The sequence below is a fragment of the Hemiscyllium ocellatum genome, chromosome 15, assembly GCF_020745735.1.
Source record: "Hemiscyllium ocellatum isolate sHemOce1 chromosome 15, sHemOce1.pat.X.cur, whole genome shotgun sequence".
In the NCBI taxonomy this organism is placed as follows: Eukaryota; Metazoa; Chordata; class Chondrichthyes; order Orectolobiformes; family Hemiscylliidae; genus Hemiscyllium; species Hemiscyllium ocellatum.
Genome location: NC_083415.1, coordinates 68777373 through 68800218, shown reverse-complemented (window position 1 = coordinate 68800218; position 22846 = coordinate 68777373). Strand labels below are relative to the sequence as shown.

The window sequence follows — 22846 nt, the reverse complement described above, 5'->3', positions numbered from 1 at the left end:
TGCCACAGAGGGAGTGCAGCAGACATTTACCTGGATGCTTCCTGGGAGCGTGGGACTGTCCCAAGAGGAGAGAGGGAGGAGACTGGGCCTGGAATCTCTAGAGTTTAGAAAAATAAGAGACAATCTCATAGAAACTTCCAAAATTCTCAAAGGGCTTGTTGGAGTCAATGCAGAAAGGATGTCTTCCCTGGCTCTGTGGTCTAGACCCAGGGGAGACAGTCTGAGTGAGTGATGAGGATGAGGAGAAATTTCTTCACTTAGAGCCATAAGACCATACAATCTAAGAACAGGATAAGTCCTTCAGCCAGATCCTTGCCCACTCCCTGAATGTACCTAAAGCCCCAGGTCCTCTTCGCAACTTAGTTTCTGATTTTCATATCATCATCGGTAAATTTAGTCACCGTGACCCCTTTGTCCCATTTTAATCAGAACAATAAAAGCAGTGACTACCTCATTTAACATTCGGAACAGAATACTGCCCAGTAACATTCAGTCCTACTCACTCCAGTCCATAAGACCAGAAGACATAGAAGAAGGGTGGGGCCATTCAGCCCATCGAGTCTGCTCTGCCATTCAGTAGGAACCCTGGCAGACCTGACATTCCTCACGTTCACGTCCTTACCCTTTTCCCAGAAGCCTTAATTCCTTAAAGACCAGAGGATAATGATTCTTTGGAATTCTGTACTTCACAGCCTTTGCAAGCTTCGTCATTGTCAAAGTTTTACAGATTCCTCATTGGTGATGACAACAAGGGGTACGAGGACAGCTCTGGATACGGCATGTGGTGAGATGATCAACCATGATCTAGAATGGCAGAGCAGACTCAGACTGAATGGCCGACTCCTGCTTCTGTGTTCCTCATAGAATGTTATTGATTATTGTGAGGGGGATTGAATACAAAAGCAGCGAGGTTATACTTCAGTTCCACAGGGACTGGTGAGATCTCAAATCTGGAATACTGTGTGCAGTTTTGGCCACTTTACTTGAGAAAGAATGTAAATGTGTCAGCACCTGTGGAGAGAAAGCTGAGTTAATGTTTCAGGTTCACAAGCCCTTCTTCTGGACTCAAAATGTTACCACAAGTTTTGAGAAGATTTGTAGCTCAGGTTAAGGTTCTGGATATAGTTTTGCTCGCTAAGCTGCAAATTTAATTTCCAGACGTTTTGTCACCCTACTAGGTAACATCTTCAGTGAGCCAGCACAGGAAATGATGTCACCACAGGAAATGACATAAACAACCCAAAGAAATCCAAACATATAAATAAAAAACAGGAATTATCAACAGTGCTTAGCCTGGAGGCCCACTGAAGATGTTATCTAGTAGGGTGACGAAACGTCTGGAAATGAACCTTCCAGCTCAGCAAGCAAACCTACATCCAAAATGTTAATGCTGCTTTCTCTTCACAGATGCTGCTGGATCTGCTGAGTTTTCACCCCAGTTCCTGTTATTGTTTCTGACTTCCAGTATCTGCAGTCTTTGTGTTTTTTGTAAGGATGTAAATGTGTTGGAAGCAGATCAGAGAATGTCTACTCGACTGGAATTGGCAGATTATACTGTAGATTAGATTAGACTTACAGTGTGGAAACAGGCCCTTCGGCCCAACAAGTCCACACCGACCCGCCGAAGCGCAACCCACCCATACCCCTACATTTACCCCTTACCGAACACTACGGGCAATTTTAGCTTGGCCAATTCACCTGACCTGCACATCTTTGGACTGTGGGAGGAAACCGGAGCACCCGGAGGAAACCCACGCAGACACGGGGAGAACGTGCAAACTCCACACAGTCAGTCGCCTGAGTCGGGAATTGAACCCGGGTCTACAGGCGCTGTGAGGCAGCAGTGCTAACCACTGTGCCACCGTGCCGCCCACAAGGCTGGATAAGTTGGGCTTGTATCTGCTGGACTGTACAAAAGTAAGAGATGAAATATATAAGACAAGAAACCCAAGTCCTGATATTTCCTTTTGTGGAAATATCTGGAATTCAAGATCACTGTTTCAAAATCACCCTTCAGTAGAGCAATAAGAAGGAATTTATCCTCAAAGAGGGTTCAGTGTATTTCGAACTCTTTTTTTCAAAAGATGATGAAAGCAGGGTGTTATAATATTTTTAGGACAGAAGTAGAGAGATTTTTGATGAGCAAAGGGGGTGAAAGGTTATCAGGTGTTGTCAGGAATGTGGAGTAATCAGTTCAGTCATGATCTTATTGAATGAAGGAGCAGGCTCAATGGGCTGAATGGCCTACGTTGATATGGTTGTATGTGCTGCCACAGTGGCCTTCCTGTGGCCTCTCTCTCTGTAATCCAGCAGTAGTGAGTAAGAGGTAATTGGCACAACTGAGTCAACCCATGGAAAAGGTTTAAAATGGGAAAACAAAATTGGCAACAAACTCCATCTCTTCGATCAGCTCAAAACTCTGCAGGAATAGTAACTTCCAGATGATATTAAACCGCTTCTAAAACACCTTACCCTGGGGCCTGAGCAGTCATTTCACCATCACCTGATTGTCCCCTCCCCCATTTATAAAGGGTTACAAAGTAATCAGTGAACCATCTCTAGTCTATTTGCCAGGAGATTCTTGGAGATGAAGGGGTCCCATCCACCGAGTATAGGCCTATGGGAGGGGCCAGCTCTTACCGCCTGTAGCTGAAGGGACAGGTCATTCTTCTCTTGGATCAGAGTGACTTGCTTTTCCTCCAGCTCCTTGCGTTTGGCCTCAGACTTGACCAGAGCCTCTTTCAACTTCAAGAATTCATCTTTCAGATTTGCCATCTCTTTCTCAGTCTCAGCGCTCTTCAGCAGAGGTTTAATCTTGAAGAAAAGCTTCATCCAAGACCAATTCTTCACTGCGTTGAAAGCACGAATATTCCACTGAATGACAAGTAACGCATCTCTGGTTCCAAAATGAAACAAGAATACAATTTAGTTTTATAACAGAACTTTACCCTCAGACTATCAATAGAGTGAAATATTAGGTTTTGTTAACTGCACAACAGTTTGCGAACAGTAACCAAATATAATGCTTGGGCAACATAATGGCTCAGTGGTTAGTATTGCTGCCTCACAGCATCAGGGACATGGGGTTGATTCCAGACAACTCTCTGTGTGGAGTTTGGACATTCTCCCCATGTCTGCCTGGGTTTCCTTCGGGCATTCCAGTTTCCTCCCACAGCCCAAAGCTGTGCAGCTTACATGGATTAGACATGCTAAATTGCCAGTAGTGTTCAGGGATATGCAAACGAGGTGGATTAGCCATGGGAAAAAGCAGGGTTCCAGGGATAAGGTAGGGGGGTGAGTCTGGGTGGGATGCTTTTCAGAGGGTCGGTGTGCATCCAGTGGGCCAATACTGTAGGGACTCTATGATTGTAATATGTTTGAGGTCAAGGCAGGATTTGAAAAGGGCAGATGTGAAACATTTTCCAAGGCTTATTCTGAAACCTGATCCTTACACTTAAAGGCTTATTGCTGAGAAAAAAAGATTTATTTCATCAAAGCTCTTTGTCTTGCACTTTCAGTACAAAGCAAACACCATCAAAATATATCCATTATCAGTAATACTTGGGTTTATACTGAACAACCCCGAGAGAATTAAAATCCAAGGGGCTAGAGATCAGAATCGAAGAATGTGGTGCTGAAAAAGCTCAGCTGGTCAGGCAGCATCCGAGGTGCAGGAGAATGACTTATTCCTGATGAAGGGGTTATGCCCAAAACATCGACTCTCCTGTTCCTCGGATGCTGCCTGACAGGCTGCGTGTTTCCAGCACCACTCTCTTTGACTATGATCTCCAGCTTCTCAATCCTCACTTTCTCCTGGCTAGAGATCATGCTCCAGTTATATACCAAGACAAGCGCAGCCTGGGAGCACCTTACAATGGTACAGGGGTCACTGTTTTAAAACCATGGCTTGCCCATTTGTGACAGAAATAGGGAGCTGCATGCATTTGGAACTCGCTTCCACGAAAGATGGTGAATGGGGTGAAAGGTTATCAGGTGTCAGAGAAATGTGGAGTATTCAGATCAATTGTGATCTTACTGAATGGCAGTGTAGGCTCGATGGGCCAAATGGCCTACTCCTACTCTTAATTCATCTGTTTGTACATTGATCTTGTAGGAAATGCTGTATAAATTTGGTACAATAATACATGAACTCCAAAACATTATCTACAAAGGGAGATTAAGCAAATTTGGAATTTGATTATAAAGTTTTCAAAATATCCAGAGGTCTAGATGGAGTGGTTCATAAGAAATGATTTGCCCTGCTGAAGGTGTTATCTAGTGTTAGGGAGCAAGGTCATAGCCAGAAACCTCAGCGGTGAAATCAGGAGACACTGCAACACACAAAAAGGGTGGTAGACATTTGGAATTGTCCTCCACAAGAGGCAACTGGCCAACAAATAATTGTTAATTTTAAGTCTCCAATTGGTAGATTTTTGTTTTCCAAAGATATTAAAAGATCTGGGGCAAAGGAGGGTTATGGAGATTGTGTCTGATCTGTGACCAATCATATTGAATGGTGGAATAGGCTCAAGAGGCTGAATGGCCTCATCGTATTGTGTTGTTTCTTGTTAATGATTTCACTGAGATCGGCAATTTTATTTCTCTACAATACATTCTCCAGATGTGGCAGGTACTGACACAGCTGTGTTTTCCCAATTAAGAGCATGAGTCCAGAGTGAACCAGTGCTGAGTAGGTACACACCCACATCTTTCCATTCCTGAATGACACTCATAGATAATCGATTCAGATTTAGATTTTATTGTCATGGGGTGAGATGTATTGAAGGATACTGAAAGAAATGAGAGCATACATTGTAGAGATACTAGTAATAACTTTCCAGTTTCCCTTAGACTCAAGAAATGTGCCAGAGGACTGGAGATTACCCTTGTTCAAAACAAAGATAAGCCCAGCCATTATAGGCCAATCAGTTGAGTATCAGCAGTGGGGAAACATCCAATTGTAATAATTAGTCATTAAATTAAAATTAGAATTAGAATCCCTACAGTGTGGAAACAAGCCCTTCGGCCCAACAAGTCTACCCACTGTCCGAAGAGTAACCCACCTAGACCCATTCCCCGACCCTATATTTATCCCTGACTAATGCACCTAACCTACACGTCCCTGAACAGTAATTGTCACTTGGGGCTAGTTGAAGAAATTCACCATCAATTTGTTCAAGGAAAATCATGTTTAAAGAACATGCTGGAGTTTTCTGAAGAAGTAACAGTGAGGCTTGATGAGGGTAATGCTGCTGATGTGGTATATGTAGATTTCCAGAAGGCATTTAATCCAGTCCCACACAACAATCCTTGATCACGGAATAAAAGGGACAGTAATGATATGGATACAAAATTGACTGTGAGATGGGAAACAGAGAGTCATGGTGAATGGATCTTTTTCAAATTAGAGGAAGGTTTGGAGCGGAGTTCCCCAATGTTGGAATCCTTGCTCTTCCGGCTTAATATTAATGATCTAGTCCTTGGTTTACAGGACACAGAGTCAAAAATGGAACTTGGAAATATTGTGATCATGAGCAGAATTACATTAGACTTCCGAGGGCACACAATGGTTGATAAAGTAAGCATATATTTTGCATGCAGAGAAATGTGAGGTGGTTTACCTTGGTAAAGAACATGGAGAGACAGCATAAAACAAAAGGGACAATTCTACAGGTGGGTGCAAAATCAGAGGGTGCTCCGATATGTCTGCATACATCTTGAAGGACAGATTGTGAGAGTTGCCAATAAGGCAGACAATATCTTGGAGCATAGGGAATGAAAGTGAAGAGATGATGTTGAACTTGTGCAAGATTCCTATTAGACCTCAGCTGGATTATTGTGTACAGTCTGGGCAGAAGAAGGGTATGAATACATTGGAAAGAGAGCAAAAAAGATTCACAGGCATGTTTTCAGGCTGAGGGGCTGATGGGAGAAACAGTGACATCCTTTTAGAGAAATGAAGGTTGAAGGAGATGTCATCGACATGCTCAAAATCTCCTGGGGTCTGAATAGGGGTGAGTAAAAGGAAAAAAACTGTTTCCATTGATCTGGGATCAAGAACCAGGAGTTAAAGATTCAGGGACAACAGACGGATGGCAACATGAGGAATAATTGTTTCACACAGCGACTGATAAGCGCTGCTTGAGTTGGATTTCAGCAAAGCCTTTGACAAGTTCCCTTATGGGAGACTCATAAAGAATGTATAAGCACTTTGGATCCAGGGTAACTTGGCAAATTGGATCCAAATTTAGCTTCATGGTAGGAGACAGTGGGTGGTGGTAAAGTCTGTCTGACTGGAGAAGGTGTACCCTAGGGATGAGTGCTGGGCCCATTATTGTTCATGATATATATGAAAGATATAGAAAAAATGTAAGGAGGGAATGATAAGCAAGTTTCAGATGACACAGATTGGTCGGGTGGTTAACAGTGCAGAGAGAAGTGTTACAGGACAATAAAGACAGATTGGTCAGATGGAGAGATAAGTGGCAGATGGAATTTAACCCAAAGTCATGCACTTTGGAGAAACGAACAGAACAAGTGAGTACTCAGTAAATGGCAGGACACTAGAAAGCTCAGAGGAACACAGTGACCTTGAAGTGCTTGTCTCTGAAGGTTAATTGCGTAGATAAGATATAGCATTTGAAGCATAGATTATAAGAGCAGGGAGCTGTACAGAACTTTCATTAGGCCACAGATTGAGTACTGTGGGCAGTTCTGGTCCCCACACTATAGGAGGGACGGGATAAAATTGGAGAGGATGCAGAGGAGATTCACCAGAATGTTGCCTGAGATGGAACATTTCAGCGATGGAGAGAGGCTGGATAAGCTCAGATTCTTTTCTTTGCAACATGGATGTTTGAGGGGAACCTGATAGAGATGTATTTAAGATTATGAGGGGCATAGACAAGGTGGATAGAAATCAGAAGTTTCCCTTAGCAGGGGGTGCCAATAACAAGGGGACATAATTTTGAATTGAAAGGGAGGTGCTTTAGAGGAGATTTGAGGAAATCAGTTTTCACCCAGAGGGTGGTGGAAATCAGGAATGCATTGCCTGAGAGGGTACTTGAAATGAGCACTTGAAATATCTTAACATTCAAGGCTATGGGCATAATGCAGGAAAGTGGGACTAGTATAGATTTAGTATGCTTTTTTGTCAGTGCAGACTTGATGGGCTGAAGGACCTGTTTTATGAACACCCTGTTTGTGATGGATGAAAGGTGCCAACTATAGCAGGTTTCAATTTTCAGGAGATTGGCATGAAGTGAAGACCCATTTTTTTCAGTGTTATTGAGCAGAACTGTCAATTTCAACTAGTTCCGGGCAGATTGGGGCAAATGAGTGACAGTGATTTGTGACAGATCATAAATACCTTTTCATGGATTTACGTTTGTCATTCTCAACAGTTCCATTGACAGTTGAGGCTTACCGTCTAGCGATCATTTTCTGATACTCGATTCTCATCAGATATCCTCGGCTACGAGCCTGGATCATTGTCAGGATCTTTGCCAATCGCTCATCTCGCATTTCTTCCAGCTGGCCCAACAAACCAGCTTTGAAGAACACCTAATTGACAAGAAATATAACAATTCAGGAGCAGATTGCACTAACAACTTACCTTGCCCAGCACAAAATCTCATTTACTCAGCAAAGATCATCTCTCAACTTTAATGCCCAGACACTGGGATCTCCACCTGCTCGCTCCCTATATTTTCCTCTCTGCTCCCGTGCCTGTCCCCACCACCACACCTCTCTCTCTCTCTCTCTCTCTCTGTAGCTATCTATCTCTTACCTTAGCTCTCTAACTCTGAACCTCCTTCCTCCTTGGGGAGACCCTGATGCTGTTGGCTTTGCACTACACTGCAAACCAGCTGTCTAGCCAACTGAGCTAACTGACCCTCCAAGGGCTGAGAACACAGTGAACAAGAACAGGAAGATTTCAATTTGATAAACAGAATGTTTTAAAAATGAAAATAATTAAAGCATATGTCAGAAAAGGGAGGAAAACACTGTAAGGAGGGGCCCAGATTAATGTCTAATTTTATTACCTGTCATATATAGATCAAGGTTAAGGATAAATATTTCACAAATAATATTTTGAATTTGAAGACATCTATGGGTGTACAATCTGTGCAAGGGGAAAGGCAAATTTTGACTCTTTGGAAAGTGAATGAATGGCAATTGCTCCTGGTGTTTTCACCCATCTCTTTACCTTTGTGTGACCAAACCTATACTGCGTGTGATCGATATCGAGAGAGCCCAGCAATTTCTCTGTTGCTTTTCTGCTGTCAACAAACTTGTCTTCGGGAACAGCAGATGGGTTGAGAATACGGTATCTGTCAATGGAGAAAGGAGAGAGGGTGAGGGACCAGTATAGGTGTGCTGCTAAACTCACATCAAAAATACTGGTATATCTGTGGGTTATAAATAATATCCATGAATCCAAATATCTCTCAGCACATCACACTTTGAATTCCATTTGGAGTATAGTGATTGTCATTATGTTGGAATTCCATGATAATGAATGGCTGGGCCAGGTTTGGCAGCAGAATAATCCTCATTAGGATCTGGAACATCAAGAAGTAAAAGGAAGATCAGCTTCTCCAACTCTCCACATCACTGAAATGCCTGGCACTAATCCTATGGATCATATCTCCAGCACTATCACATCCTTCCCAAAGGGTAATGCCCAGAATTAGACACAGTTCCAGCTGAGACCGAACCAGTGTCTTAAAGAAGGTTACCATAACTGGGCAGCATTGAGTCATAGAGTCATAGAGATGTACAGCATGGAAAGTGGCTCAATGGTTAGTACTGCTGTCTCACAGCACCAGGGATCCCTGGGTTTGATTCCAGCCTCGGGTGACCGACTGTGTGGGTTTCGTCCTGGTGCTCCGATTTCCTCCCACAGTCCAAAGACATGTAGGTTAAGGTGGAGTGGTCATGCTAAGTTGTCCAGAGATGCCCAGGCTGGGTGAGTTAGCCATTGAAAATGCAGGGTTACAGAGATGGGATTGGATCTGGGTGAAATGCTCTTTGGAGGGTCAGTGTGGACGTGATGGATCAAATGGCCTACTTCCACACTGCAGGGATTCTCTGATTCTATAACCTCCTTGCTCTATATTATTAAATCTCTGAATTCCACATGCATTCTAACCACTTTACCAACTTGCCTTGCTATATTTAATGATTTGGGAACATAAACACTTGGGACTCACTGTTCCTCACTCCCTTTAGAATTCAGGGTTTAATGTTATTTTGCTTCTCCTCATTCTTTTAGAACAAATTGAGTTTGTGTGTGTGTGTTTGCATGTTTGTGCATATGTGCATGCGTCTGTGCATGTGTTTATGTATGATTGCCTGTGTGTGCACGTGAGTGTCAATGTGTGTCTGTCTGTGTGTGCATGTATGAGGCATGTTTTTTGTAGTGCTCTCCCAATGTGGAGTGTGAAACCCCAAAATGATTGTTATGACCTCCTGAATTGATTGGGTTTTAATTAAAATTCAGCCACCATAATCCTCCAAGAATAAGGGCAATGGTAGTGATTCGGTTACAGGAGTACAGGGTTTCATTGGGGCTTTCTAAAAGGGAGTGTATTACACCAAGCGAATCAGCACAAGCTCCTACACTGATTAAGTCAATGACATTTAGTTGCCACAATTCCCTGGTTACAAAACATTTTGTGTCAATTTCCTCACATTGCTCAGTTCTGGAGAGGGATCCCTGGACTCGAAACTTTACTCTTTCTTTCTCCAACAATGAATTTCTCCAGCAATTTCTGTTTTGGTTAGTTCCTTAACTCTGCATTAGCTATTAATAGAATGAAACAAAACGATCATAGGGCTTCACGTTCACCATTTAAGGCTGTCAGAGTGAGCCACAGGCAGAAAGAGTGGGTGCTTTGGTAAACCTAGTACTTACCGCTGCTTGAAGTCAGCATAAAGTACTCTGTTTGGGAAACCCTTCCGGCAAATCCGGATTCCTTCAAGAACACCATTACACCGCAGCTGGTGAAGGACCAAGAATGGGTCCATTGCACCTGGAAAATGTACAACTTTAGGGTCAGGTTGACCAAACAAACCCACCATTAACACAGTCTCATTATCAGGAGCCTCCCAATTGCAACCCTTTGAACAGGAACAAGATACAGCTAGAAGAGTGATCAGTGAGTGGTTTGATCTCTGACTGGGGTGAAAGGTCACAACAGCCATGGTTGTCTCAGGAATTAGTGATCTCATCACAAACTAAGGCTTTAAGAGGAAAGTTTTAAAAGGTTAGGATTGTTTTCACTGGAAACAGTAGCTGAGTGAGGCCTACAGAATTATGAGAGGCATAGATAGGGTGGACAGACAGAGGCTTTTTCCCAGGTTTGCAGTTTCAATTACAAAGGGGCACAGGTTCAAGAGGAGAGAGGGAAAGTTTAAGGGAGATGTACAAGGGAAGTTTTCACGCAGAGAATTGTAAAAGCCTGGAAGGCACTTCTAGAAGAGGTGGTGGATGCAGGCACGTTGGCAGATTTAAGAGGCATCTGGATAGTTACATGAATAGAGAGGGAATAGAGGGGTGTGGACTAAATAAGGGCAGAACGTTTGTTTTTTAGTTTAGTTAGGGCATGATGATGGGCACAGGCTTGGAGGACTGAAGGACATCTCTTTTGTTCCCTTGTTTATTTTTATATAACATCATCATGACTTCACGATGAAATCAGAGGTCACAGTCTGAGGATTCCATTTAGGACAGAAATGGGGAGAAATGTCTTCACCCAGAGAGTGGGGAGCCTGGGGAATTCACTACCTCAGAAAACAGTCTAGGCCAAAACACTGAATGTTTTCAAGGAAGAATTGGATACAGTACTTGGGCCTAAAGAGATCAAAGGGTATGGTGTAAACAAAGCAGAACAGACTATTCAGTTGGATAATCAGTCATGATCATAACAAATGGTGGACCAGGCTCAGGGAACCAAATGACCTACTCCCACACCTCTTTTCTTACGTTTCCATGTCACAAAATGCTTTACATCTCATTAAAAACTGTTACTGTGCAGTTGTTGTTGTATTGCAGCCAAAATGTGCACAGCAAGTTCACACAAACAGCAAGAATTTGATCATCTCTTTTAGTTTGTTGGTTGAGGGCTGTGTATTGGTCAGGACATTGTGGAAAACTCCCTTGATCTCCCCTGGGAGAGGAGTGAGTATGACTCATTGTGTTCACAGAAGTGGACAGAGAGAGGTCATGGGGTGAGAAATGTCCCATTGGTCAGTCCCTAGCCAAGAAACCCTCAAAGCTCCGTCAGAAATGCATCTAGAGAACAATCTAGAAAAAGTATGAATAGAGCAAGTACCTGGAGTCTTGGTTTCATTGGGAATGATGCATCGCACAAAGTGAGGCTGAGTGGATCGCAGGTTGGTCATCAGTTTGTTGAGATTCTCCTAAAGCAATGAGAGAAGAAACATTGTGACACCAGTCAGCTTCTTTAACCAGTCACACTTGACAAGTTTAGCAGCAGAATCTGCTGAACAATTCTATTCCTAACAATCCATCTTTCAGACAGAAACAAGCCAGAATCACTCTTCCCCAAACTTTCTGCTATCTTGACCTTCCCACCCACCCTGATCCCTGACTCATGCTGAGACTGTGAGGTCACCACCTCACTTGTGCAAGCATGTACTTAATATAGACTCTGCCTGGTTAATAAGGAATCTTCTAGTTAATACAGGATTCTATCTGGTTAATAGGAAATTCTCTGGTTAAAAGAACATTTCCTGTGGTTAATAGAAGAGTTTGTCTGGTTTACAGGGAATGCTGCAGTTAATGGGGAAGTCTTTCTGGTTAATAAAAAGTCCTCTGCTAAGAATCTCTCTGGTTAATAGGGATTTTTCAAGTTTAGTGGGTGATGTTGTGATATTTCTCTGGTTGTCCAGAGCTCTATTAATTGCAAATGGATACATATCAGATTTGGGATCAGGTTGCGATTATTGAGATGAAATTACAGTTTTGCCCGTCGGGATTTGTCCAACCATCATATCTTTCTGTACTTACCACATTTTACCCTTCAGCAGATAGTGAGATAGAAAGATAGCACAGACTTAAAGTGATGTTCATTCATAAATTAGCTAAACATCACTGCAAGTCTTAACTACCTTCATCTCATTGTCAGTTCAGAAAGCAATCATTAGGTTAGTTCGGATGAAGAAGGCTTTTAGGCCATTTAATATCATCCATCTTCAATCCCAGTATTCCCACTGAGCCAAGCTGCCTCCAAGAGGTCTTAGCAAATGGGTAAGACTGGGATGATCTGTACAACTGCTGGGGAGTAAAGGTCGGAAGCCATGTCTGGTATCTACTGATCAAAGCACGAGATATGTGGGCAGTTACTGATTCTCAATAAAGGGACTAAGATTGTGACACTGACCACTAAAGGGAGGTTTTAAATGGAAAATGGCAGTGTTCCAGGAAAGCTCTGGTTTCATTGTCTGACTGAGTCAATTCACACAACTCTCACATGATGAAGTTCATCACTTCTACTGATGATGTATTTACTTTTTGAGCAAAATACTGATCAGTATTCACACATTACAGTGTGTGTATGTGTGTGTGTGAGAGAGGGACAGAGAGACACAGAGACAGACAGAGGCAGGGCTGTTTGTGGCTGATACAGTCATGGAGTCCTCCAGCACAGAGACAGGCCCTTTGGCCCAAACTGGTCCATGCTGACCATGATGTCCATCCACGCTAATCTCAATTCCCTTCACTTGGCCCATATCCTTCTAACGCTTTTCTTATCCATGTATTTGTCCACATGCCTTTTAAATGTTCTTCATGGACCCACTTCAACCACTTCCGCTGGCAGCTCATTCCATATGCATACCACCCTCTGTGTAAAGAAAGTTGCCCCTCAAATTCACTTTTATCCTTTCCCCTCTAACCTTAAACTGATGCCCTCTAACTCTGGGAAAAAGATTCAGTGCATTCACCCTATCCATGCCTCTCGTGATCTTACACACCTCTATAAGGTCCCACCTCAGTCTTCTACGCTCTAAAGAAAAAAGTCCTCGCTTGTCCAACCTCTCCCTATAGCTCAGACTGTTGAGTCCTGGCAACGTCCTTGTAAATTTCATCTGCACTATTTCCACTTTGATAACATTCTTCCTATGTGACCAATACTGAACAAATTGCTCTAAGTGCGGCCTCACCAGTGTCCTGTACAACTGCAACATAACTTTCTAACTTCTATACTCAGTGCACTGACTGATGAAGGCCAGTGCTCCAAAAGCCTTCTTCACTGCCCTGTCTACCTGAGATTCCACTTTCAGGGAACTGTGCACCTGAACTCCAAGGTCCCTCTGTTCCACTACAGCCCTTACGGCCCTACCATTCACCATGGAGCTCCGACCTTGATTTGACTTTGCAAAATGCAAGACCTCACACTTACCTACATTAAACTCCATTTGCTGTTTCTCGGCCCACTTCCCCAGCTGATCAAGATCCTGCTGCAATTTCTGAGAACCTTCCTCTCTGTCCACAATACCACCTATTTTAGTGCCATCTGCAAGCTTACTAATCATTTAGGAGAAAGTGATGCTGGGGATCAAAGAGTGTGGTGTTGAAAAAGCACAGCCGGTCAGGCAGCATCCAGGGAGCAGGAGAGTTGATGTTTGAACATAAGCTCTTCATCAGGACATCAAACTTATTAATCATGCCTTGTATATTCTCATCCAAAACATCGATAGAGATAACAAACAGTAATGGGCCCAGCACTGATCCCTGAGGTACTCAAGTCCAAAAAGCATCCTTCCAATATTGCCCTTTGCTTCCTATCATCAAGCCAAGTGTATCCAATTTGCCAGCGCTTCTTGGATTCCCTGTGATCTAACCTTCCAGAGCATCCTACCATGTGGAACCTTAGCAAAGGTCCCACTGAGTCCTTACAGATTACATCCACCACCCTGCCCTCATTTACCTTCCTGTTCACTTCATCAAAGAACTCGAACAAATTTGTGAGGCATGATCTCCCATGCTGACTGCTCCTTATCAAACCCTGTCTTTCCCAATGCATGTATATCTTGTCTCTCAGAATCTTCTCAAGTAACTTATCCACCACAGATGTTAGGCTTACCTACCACATGATGTGAATGGTTTTCCATAAACGCACCTGAGGAAACGATTTTAATTCATTTTGAAGAATCTCATTCACTGTAAACACTGCTTTGGAAACAAGTGGGAGAGGGTGCCTCTCTCTCTCTCTCTCTCTCTCTCTCTCCCTCTGTTTATATGTCTGTCCATCTCTCTCCCTCTTGGGAGAGGGCATAGTGTTATCAATGCTGCTGAGGGCTTTGGCTCCTGAGTTCAGGGTTAATTGTTGGCTGAAAAGCCTACACTTCTGCTCATTGGAGAATGAGATTAGAAATAAATGTTACCATTGACTTTAAATGCAGAACTCAGACCCAACTGGGACCTGATAAACTGAACAGTCAGGGTTAGACAGTTTTGGGAATACATATGAATAATATCAATGCAGTAGATAACAGGCCTTGAGAGAGTTCTGTATATCCGTGCTCTGTCTATTTAGGGGGATCTTCACTGTCTTAATGGGGTTAAAATCCAATAACTGTCAAGAAACCTTATCTTGTGACATGTGCAATGGCAGATTTTTTTTTGGAATTGTCTATCTTTGCCTCGCGTTTGTGTTTTTACAGATTAGAAAGTACAAATTATGACAGTAAATATTCCAAGAAAGAATATATCATCTGACTCTGTTTCTGATCAAGACACAGAGACTCACACTCTGCTATTCAGCCACTTCATCAAATCTGAGCAAGCTTTCTACAAAATCATTTCAAAACCTCATAATTTGAATGAAAAAAAGTGAATTATAGAGTAATCTGCAAACCTGGAAGTAGAATTTAAAAATATTTGATCATTTCAATGAAGGGAATTTGAATTAGCAGAAAGGGACCATTTTCCTGAAGTTTGGAATCAGGCAGAATGCTGTTTTTTAAATCATATCCAATATTTCCGGGTCATAAGAGAGAGATCTTTAAACCAACATTGCTCCCAACTCTATCCATTTCCCTACCTGTAGCACAGATTCAAACTGCCCCCATTATTAAATATGCTGAATTTTAGATTATTTAATAACAAACTATGAGCAAAGCTTCATATTTCAATCCAAGATTCTCTAAGGTGGAAATTACAATTTTCATTGTCCTATCGGTATTGGTGGGGTCATGTCTCGCCAAGTTACACTGTTTGCTGTGAAAGGAATCTCAGAATTCTGCCAGCTGCATCTGGTAGACAGCAGGCCAGTCTTTACCCTGACAGGGTGGCTAACATTTGACTGGCTGGGAGACGTACAAGAGGCCGATTTGATGCTGGATTGAAAGAAACAGAGGAGACTTACTTTATGTAACTGAGAGACAGTCTGGAAAGAGGCAGCTTTCTTGCGTTTTTCCTTTTGGCCAGTCTTGCTCTGCTCCATGGCTGGAATGAAGAGAGAAAATTAAAAATAATAAATTATCCATTCGAGGGCTATCTATCTGTGTATGCAACTGCTTATAACAGGAAACCCAGCCTAGGATAACCCTGGGTCAGTCTGAATGAAGTGAATTAGATATTGAGTCACTGGCTTAAAAAAACAGAAAGACCAAAACAGTCACCAATAAGAGGCTAGGCTACGGCTTGTCTTAAAACTTAATTAAAATTGATTCATATTGATTCTGGGTTAAAATCTTGGGAATCAGTTCATTCCTCTATTTCTTGACCAACAAGGAATCAGAGGACAGAGATCTGCAACTGACTCAAACTGTAACCTCTCCGAGCTGCTGATGATAAGGACCATTAAGATCAGGCTCAGAAGTCAACATTGGGATTTGGGGTCAGGCGTTCATATCCTATTTTGGGATCAGGATTGGGTCAGTAGTTAGAGCTCAGGATCTTAAAGGTCAATCTCAAGGTCAGGGTTTAGAGTCAAAACCAGAGAGAGAATTAGGGCTGGTGTTTTGAGTTCAGGTTTGGGACTAGTATCAGGAGCAGGGTCAGGGTTGATGAATGTCATTGCACTAATTAAAGAAAAATTTTAATCTGAAGGAGCCTGTTTAAAAAAAGTCCCAATTTTACAAATTTTCAAAAATGCACCTGCTTCAGCACTGACGTATGTTTCATACAAAGCTGCCAACAGTTTGTTTGAAGATTTCTGGAAAATTGCCACCACAGTCTCGTTTAACGGGTCCTTGTTTTTGTCGAGCCATCCAATAATATTGTAAGGGACCTGTGGGAAAATTCAAATTAAATCTGAATCTCAAAACCAACCACAAAAAATTCTGTTTCTCTCCTTATGGAGATGATGTTAAATTAAAGATATAAAATTAATGTGCGGTCAGTCTCAATTTACCAAGTGTTTACTCTCTCCTCACTTGGACACACTCTCAAACATACATTTCTCACACTTACCACTCCAGCGTAATGAACCAACTCAAAATGAGCCTCATATTTGCGTTTTTTGTCAGGCCGTGGTTTCTGGAGATTGGGCGATTTCCCCAAGTGATTGTCATACAGTTTTGCTTTGAATGACATGTCAGTGGCTTTCGGGAACATACACTCCTCCTCCAGGATCGATAGAATGCCCAATGGCTGCATCAAACACAAAATCAGTCGACAATCAGAATGGACAGCCCTCTTCCTCACCAACTCCCTCCCTTTCAAATATTTCCCAGGAGTTGATTCCTGTCACTGTCCTGGCCCTGTCCAGAACCAAGATTATCCCTCCTGATTATGCTCCAGCACGTTTCACCCGGCTGAGATTGAACTGCATTTTCATTGGTGGAGGAAAGGCAGAGAAAGAGAGAAAGGGAGAGAGGGAGAGAATTGGTGGCAGGTCTCAGGGACAGAAATCCAGGCAGAGGTGGAGATACTCAGGGAGATCTAGCGGTTGGAAACTTAAGTAGTTGGTTGCATGAGCAGCCATGGTTAAGCAATTAGCGCTGAAAATGTGTTGCTGGAAAAGCGCAGCAGGTCAGGCAGCATCCAAGGAACAGGAGATTCGGGAAGGGTTCCTGAAGAAGGGCTTATGCCTGAAACATCGAATCTCCTGTTCCTTGGATGCTGCCTGACCTGCTGCGCTTTTCCAGCAACACATTTTCAGCTCTGATCTCCAGCATCTGCAGACCTCACTTTCTCCCCATGGTTAAACAATTAGCCTTGTGCAGAATTAGAGGAGGTGATATAGGGCTATAGGGGCTGGAAGGGTTTACAGAGATAGCGAGAGGGTGCAGACTGGGGGAAGTTACAGAGGTAGGCAGAGGTGTAGAGTCTGGAGGAGGTTACAGAGATACGGACGGGTGTAGAGGCTGGAGAATGTTACAGAGATAAGGAGATGCGTAAGGGCCAGAGGAAGTTACAAAGATAGGGAGGGGTGTAGGGTCCAGAGAAGGTGACAGAGATAGGGAGGGGTGGCCACTGTGACATGAGTAAAGAAGGCTGCTAAGTTTTGATTGGTGAGATTTTATGAGTAGTAGCCAGTGTCCGTGAATGAGCACAGGGTTTAGGGAAAGGGACTCGCTGAGATTTCTGTGATCCAGGAATAGGGAGGGTGATGGATCAAGCCTAGGCTGTCATCTGTCATCTGAAAGAATGATTTTCCACACAAAATGCTCAAAATCACAGTGAATTGTCTGTGAATGATATTGATTGTCCAACAATGACCTGCTGTCGTTTAGCTGAAAGGGATGAATGTTTTGTGAAAGTTTCTACCTTTTCAATCAGATCGATACAAGCCTGAAGATCGAGGCCAAAATCAATGAAGACCCAGTCGATACCTTCCCTCTTGTACTCTTCCTGCTCCAACACAAACATGTGGTGGTTGAAAAACTGTTGCAGTTTCTCATTCGTAAAGTTGATGCAGAGCTGCTCGAAACTGTTATACTGTCGGACCAGAGAGAAGGAGAAAGAGGGCAAGAGAGAGAGGGCGATGGTGAGAGGCAGATAAGAGAGATAGCAGGGGAGAGGGGAGCAGTAGGGGAGAGAAGGGGAGGGAAGGAGAGAGAGGAGGGAGGGAGAGGGAAAGGAGCAGGTGGAAGGAGGGGGAAAGAAAGATAGAAAGAGAGGGAGTGGCAGGGAGAGACAGGAGACAGAGAAAGATAGGGGCAAGAGAGAGAGGGGGAGAGAGTGGAAGAGAGAAGGAAGGATGATGAGACAGAGGGAGGGAGAGAATTGAAAGAGGGAAAGAGGGAGACAGAGAATGGGAGTGAAAGAATAAAGGGATGGACAGAATGAATTAGGTAAAAAGAGAAAAAGGAGAGAAAGAGACGAACAGAGAGAGGGATGGATGGATATAGAGAGAGACAGACAAAGAGAAATTTAATAATTATTCATTGTGTAATCTCCATACCTGGTACTTTGTGACAAAGGGAGATAACTCAACTTATTATCTGTAGATTCTAATATGCTGTGGCTTAGGGTGTGACAGCTGTGTCTTCGAGAGAGAGAGAGAGAGAGAGAGAGAGTGCTAGGGGGTTGCTGATGGTGGTAGGGGCACCTTTAACACTCCTGTCACCCAAAGCCAGACATGCAAACATGAGCAAAATGAAGCAGCTGTCTGATTGATCGGAATATGGATCCAGTGGCGTTGACAGCATGAGGCCATTGAGCCCATTCTGTCTACTCCTGGCTCTTTGCCAGAGTTTGAATACTCAGTTGAGGTAATTTCAAATTCTCTTTTCAATCAGGATGTTGAGTTTTTGGAAAAAGTATTTGTTGAAGGAATTATCAGTTCCCTGCATTTTCTAAACCATGGTTACTCTGTTGCCTCTATGTTTTCTATTTTACTAGAGAAGCACAGAAATGAATTATTAATGTTGTTTGAGACTCACGTCAAATATCTCAAAGCCTGCAATGTCCAACACTCCAATGAAGAACTGCCTGGATAATTTAGTATCCAAGGTCTTGTTAATGCGTAAAACCAGCCACTTAAACATTCGATCATAAGTAGCTTTGGCAAGGGCACCCACAGCGTAGATTACCTGAAGGAAAAGAAAGTGACATCTCAGGAATAGCAAACCTTCCCTAGATCGATAAATCATTCAGACCCAGTTCAGACACAAAAATACTGAGGCAGTTCAGGATGGAACTTCTGATTCGCTGGTAATCATCCAATCCTCAACAAAACTAAAACTGCAGATTCTGAAGAATGGAAACAAAACAGAAATTGCTGCAGAAACAGGATTTATGTTTCAAGTATTGGCCTCAAAACATTAACTGTTTCTCTCTCTATGGACACTACCATACCTACTGAATTTCTCCAGCAGTTCGAATCCCACTTAAGAACAGGGCTGCTGCTGGATAACTGGAGAATTGCAAATATTCCATCCAAATTCAAAAATGTGTTGGAGTGTTAGGTAAAACTCAGCAACTGCAGGCCAGTCGTTGAGTCTCTGCAGTGGGAAAGGCTTAAGATCAAAGTGATCATTCACAGCAAAATTACCAGACCATTGGACCAATGTAGATTAATTAAGGAACACTAACATGGATTTAACAGAAAACAATATTTAATTGAGTTGCTGAAGTTTATGATGAGGTAACAGAGAGTGTTGATGAGGGTAATGCTGTTGATGTGGTGTACATGGATTTCCAGAAGGTGTTTGAGAAAGTGTTACATGACAGGCTGATGAGTAAGGTCAGGGTTCATGGTTATGGCAAACTCAATCAAGGCTTCCAAAAACCACTTGGAGAGATCAAGGTTTGCTTGGTGATGGGGAAGCAGGGGGAGACTGGGACCCAATCCATTTACACTGCAGATTGCTGGGTCACATGGCCTCCTTCTGCTCTGCAGTCATAGAGTCATACAACATAAAACAAACCCTGCTGATCATAATCACAAACTAAATTAGTTTCACTTGCCTGCACTTGGCCCATCTCCCTCCAAACATTCCTCATTCGTATACTTAACTAAATATCTTTTAAACATTGTAACTGTACTTCCACCTACCACTTCCTCTGGAAGTTCATTCCACACATGAGTCACCCTCTGTGTAAAATGTTGCTCCTCATGTCTTTTTTGAATCTTTCTCTTCTCAACTTAAAGATATGCCCCCTAGTTTTAAATTCCCCCACCCTAGGGAAAAGACACCTGTCATTCACTTTATCGTGTCCCTCATTATTTTATAAACCTCTATAAGGTCAGGCCTCAATCTCCTATGTTCCAGTGAAAAAAGTCCCAGCCTGTTCACCCTATTTTTATAACTGAAACTCTCTATTCCCAGCAACATCCTAGTAAATCTTTCTGAGCCTTCTCCAATTTAATAATATCCTTCCTATAACAGGGTGACCAGAACTGGACACAATTATCCAGAAGAGATCTTACCAATGTCCTGTACAACCTTAATATGATATTCCAACTCCTATACTCAAAGGTCTGAGCACAGAAGGCAAGTGCGCTAAATCCCTTCTTAATCACCCAGTCTACTTGTGACACAAACGTCAAAGAATTATGTACATGAACCCCTAGGTGTCTCTGACGACAACATTACCCAGGGCCCGACCATTAATTGTATAAATTCTGTCCTTGTTTGTTTCAACAAAATGCAATACTTTGCTTTTATCCAAATTAACCTTAATCTGCCACTCCTCAGCCCATTGACCCAATTGATCAGAAGACAGCAAGGAAGTCAGAGTCATTTGATGTGAAACTGGAAAAGTGCAACAGTGCAGACAGCATCTGAGATGCAGGAGGATCAACCTTTCGGGCTGAACCCCTTCATCAGGACTGGGGAGTGGGAGAGGAGCCCAGAAATAATTAGGAGGGAGGTAGGGCTGGGGGAAGGGTAGTGATGGTGGTAGGTAGGTGCAGGTAGGGGATGATTGTGATTGGTCAGTGAGAAGGGTGGAGCAGATAGGTGAGTAGGAAGATGGACAGGTTCGGTCAGGTCAGGGGAGGTGAGGAGGAGAGATGGGGCCAGACATGGGATAAGGCTGGGGGAGGAGGGATTTAGAAGCTGGTGAAGTCGATGTGGAGGCCATTGAGTTGTAAGCACCCCAGGCGAACTATCAGGTGTTGTTCCTCCAGTTTACATTTGGCCTCACTCTAACAATGGAAGAGGCCAAGGATGGACATGTCGCTGGGAGAGTGGGGAGGGGCATTAACGTTGATGATAACCATAAGGTCAGGTTAGTTAGTGCTCACGGAGTATAAATGTTCCATGAACCTGTCCTTGAGTCTGCGTTTGGTCTGACTAAAGCCAAAGAAAACCAGCACTGAAGGGAGGGTTGAAGATGTTGGGGAAGGGAGTGAGAGGACAGTGAGGGGGAGTGAGGCGGGGGTGGGGTGCAGGTTTGGGGTGTTTATCACTTTTTCATCTTTTTGATGCCCCAAGCAATTTGGAGAGTCCAAAGCAGAGAGAAAAGTAAACTGTTTATTTTTGATAATGGGGACTCTGAAGCTGGACAGTATGAAATCCCACCTGGGCAACTGTTTGTCCCTTGGTCACATACTCATTGCCGACTTTAACTCGAGGGTGAACAAGGGCCTTCAGGAGATCAGCAGAGCTCAATCCCATCAGATAGGCAGCTTTATCAGCATCTGAAACACAGACTAACCGTTACTGTGGGAACACACACTCACAGTTGTCATGGGAACACACGTTTACCATTACCCTGGGAATACACACTCACCATCACCATAGGAACACATGCTCACCGTTATCCTGGGAACACATGCTCACCGTTACCCTGGGAACACACGCTCACCATTATTGTGAGAGCCAGCAGACCCCTCACAACCTCATCCCAACATGGCGCAGAGCCTCGCCTCAGGGTCAACACCCTCTTTCCCAACACCCCAATCTTCCCCTCCCAGAGACAGAAACTCCTTCCCAAAATCCACCCCCTTCCAACATCCCCATCCTCCCACCACTTCAATTTTAATCTGTATCTAACCCTATACTGTCCCTGTCCTGGGAGTGTTTGATGAGAACAGAGTAGAGGAAGCATTACTCTGTATCTAATCCCATGCTGTAAGTTCCCTGGCAGTGATTATTTGGGGACAGGGACTTACTTTCAGTGCCATCTGGCTCTGCCTGCTCCTCCCGTTGTTTCTGTTTGAACTTCATGTTTCCAAAGTGCATGATCGATCCAACAATTTTGTAACAGCCGTATTTCTCTTCCGTCTCGAAGCCCAGAATGTCCATGGCATGCTAGTCAAAGCAGAAACAAGTGTCAAGGCTTCTTCCTTGTTATATTTATCACTGTGTCATTCTCGGACTGTGTTCCATTGCTTAGTCACACTATGACCTTCTGTGGACTTGTTTAGGTGCTAATATTCACTCAGGATTGGCAGCACAAATTGACCATTTGTTTATCCTGAACCCAACTGTCTTCAGCTGCTTCAGCAACGACCTTCCCTCCATCATAAGGTCAGAAGTGGAGATGTTCACCGATAATTGAACAATGTCCAGCAGCATTTACAACTCCTCAGATACTGATGTTCAAATGCAGCGAGACCTAGACAACATCCAGGCTTGGCCTGGCAAGTGGCACATGTAATATTCATGCCACACAATGTCAGGTAATGACCATCTCTAACAAGGGAGAGTCCAACCACCGCCTCTTGATATTCAACAACTTCACCATCACTGAGTTATTGATTTAAAACAAGAATGATGAAACAAGCCTCAGCACAAGCTGGAGGAACAGCGTCCCATTTCCCACTTGGGGGCCTTGCAGTCTTCAGGACTCAATATTGAGTTCAATAATTTGACAGTCTGACACACTTCCTTCCATGTCTTCTACCCATCCCCACACCCCACTTCCTATTATGTTTTCTCTCCACAAAATTTGCCAGCACTGCTGAGTTTCTCT

General features: G+C 43.3%; 1 protein-coding gene across 1 annotated transcript in view; it reads right to left on the bottom strand.

Annotated features, from left to right (window-relative positions):
* The window catches only part of LOC132823041 (myosin-7-like), an 83085-nt gene that overhangs the window by 40796 nt on the left and 19443 nt on the right, over nt 1-22846 (bottom strand). Inside the window, exons 12-23 of the mRNA XM_060836602.1 lie at nt 22044-22182; nt 21451-21569; nt 18865-19014; nt 17747-17917; nt 16448-16627; nt 16133-16265; nt 15399-15478; nt 11340-11427; nt 9920-10037; nt 8210-8333; nt 7427-7563; nt 2641-2896 (exon numbers count right to left, since the gene is read on the bottom strand). Coding sequence (XP_060692585.1) covers nt 2641-2896; nt 7427-7563; nt 8210-8333; nt 9920-10037; nt 11340-11427; nt 15399-15478; nt 16133-16265; nt 16448-16627; nt 17747-17917; nt 18865-19014; nt 21451-21569; nt 22044-22182 — 1695 coding nt within the window. The remainder of the gene's footprint in view (nt 1-2640; nt 2897-7426; nt 7564-8209; nt 8334-9919; nt 10038-11339; nt 11428-15398; nt 15479-16132; nt 16266-16447; nt 16628-17746; nt 17918-18864; nt 19015-21450; nt 21570-22043; nt 22183-22846) is intronic.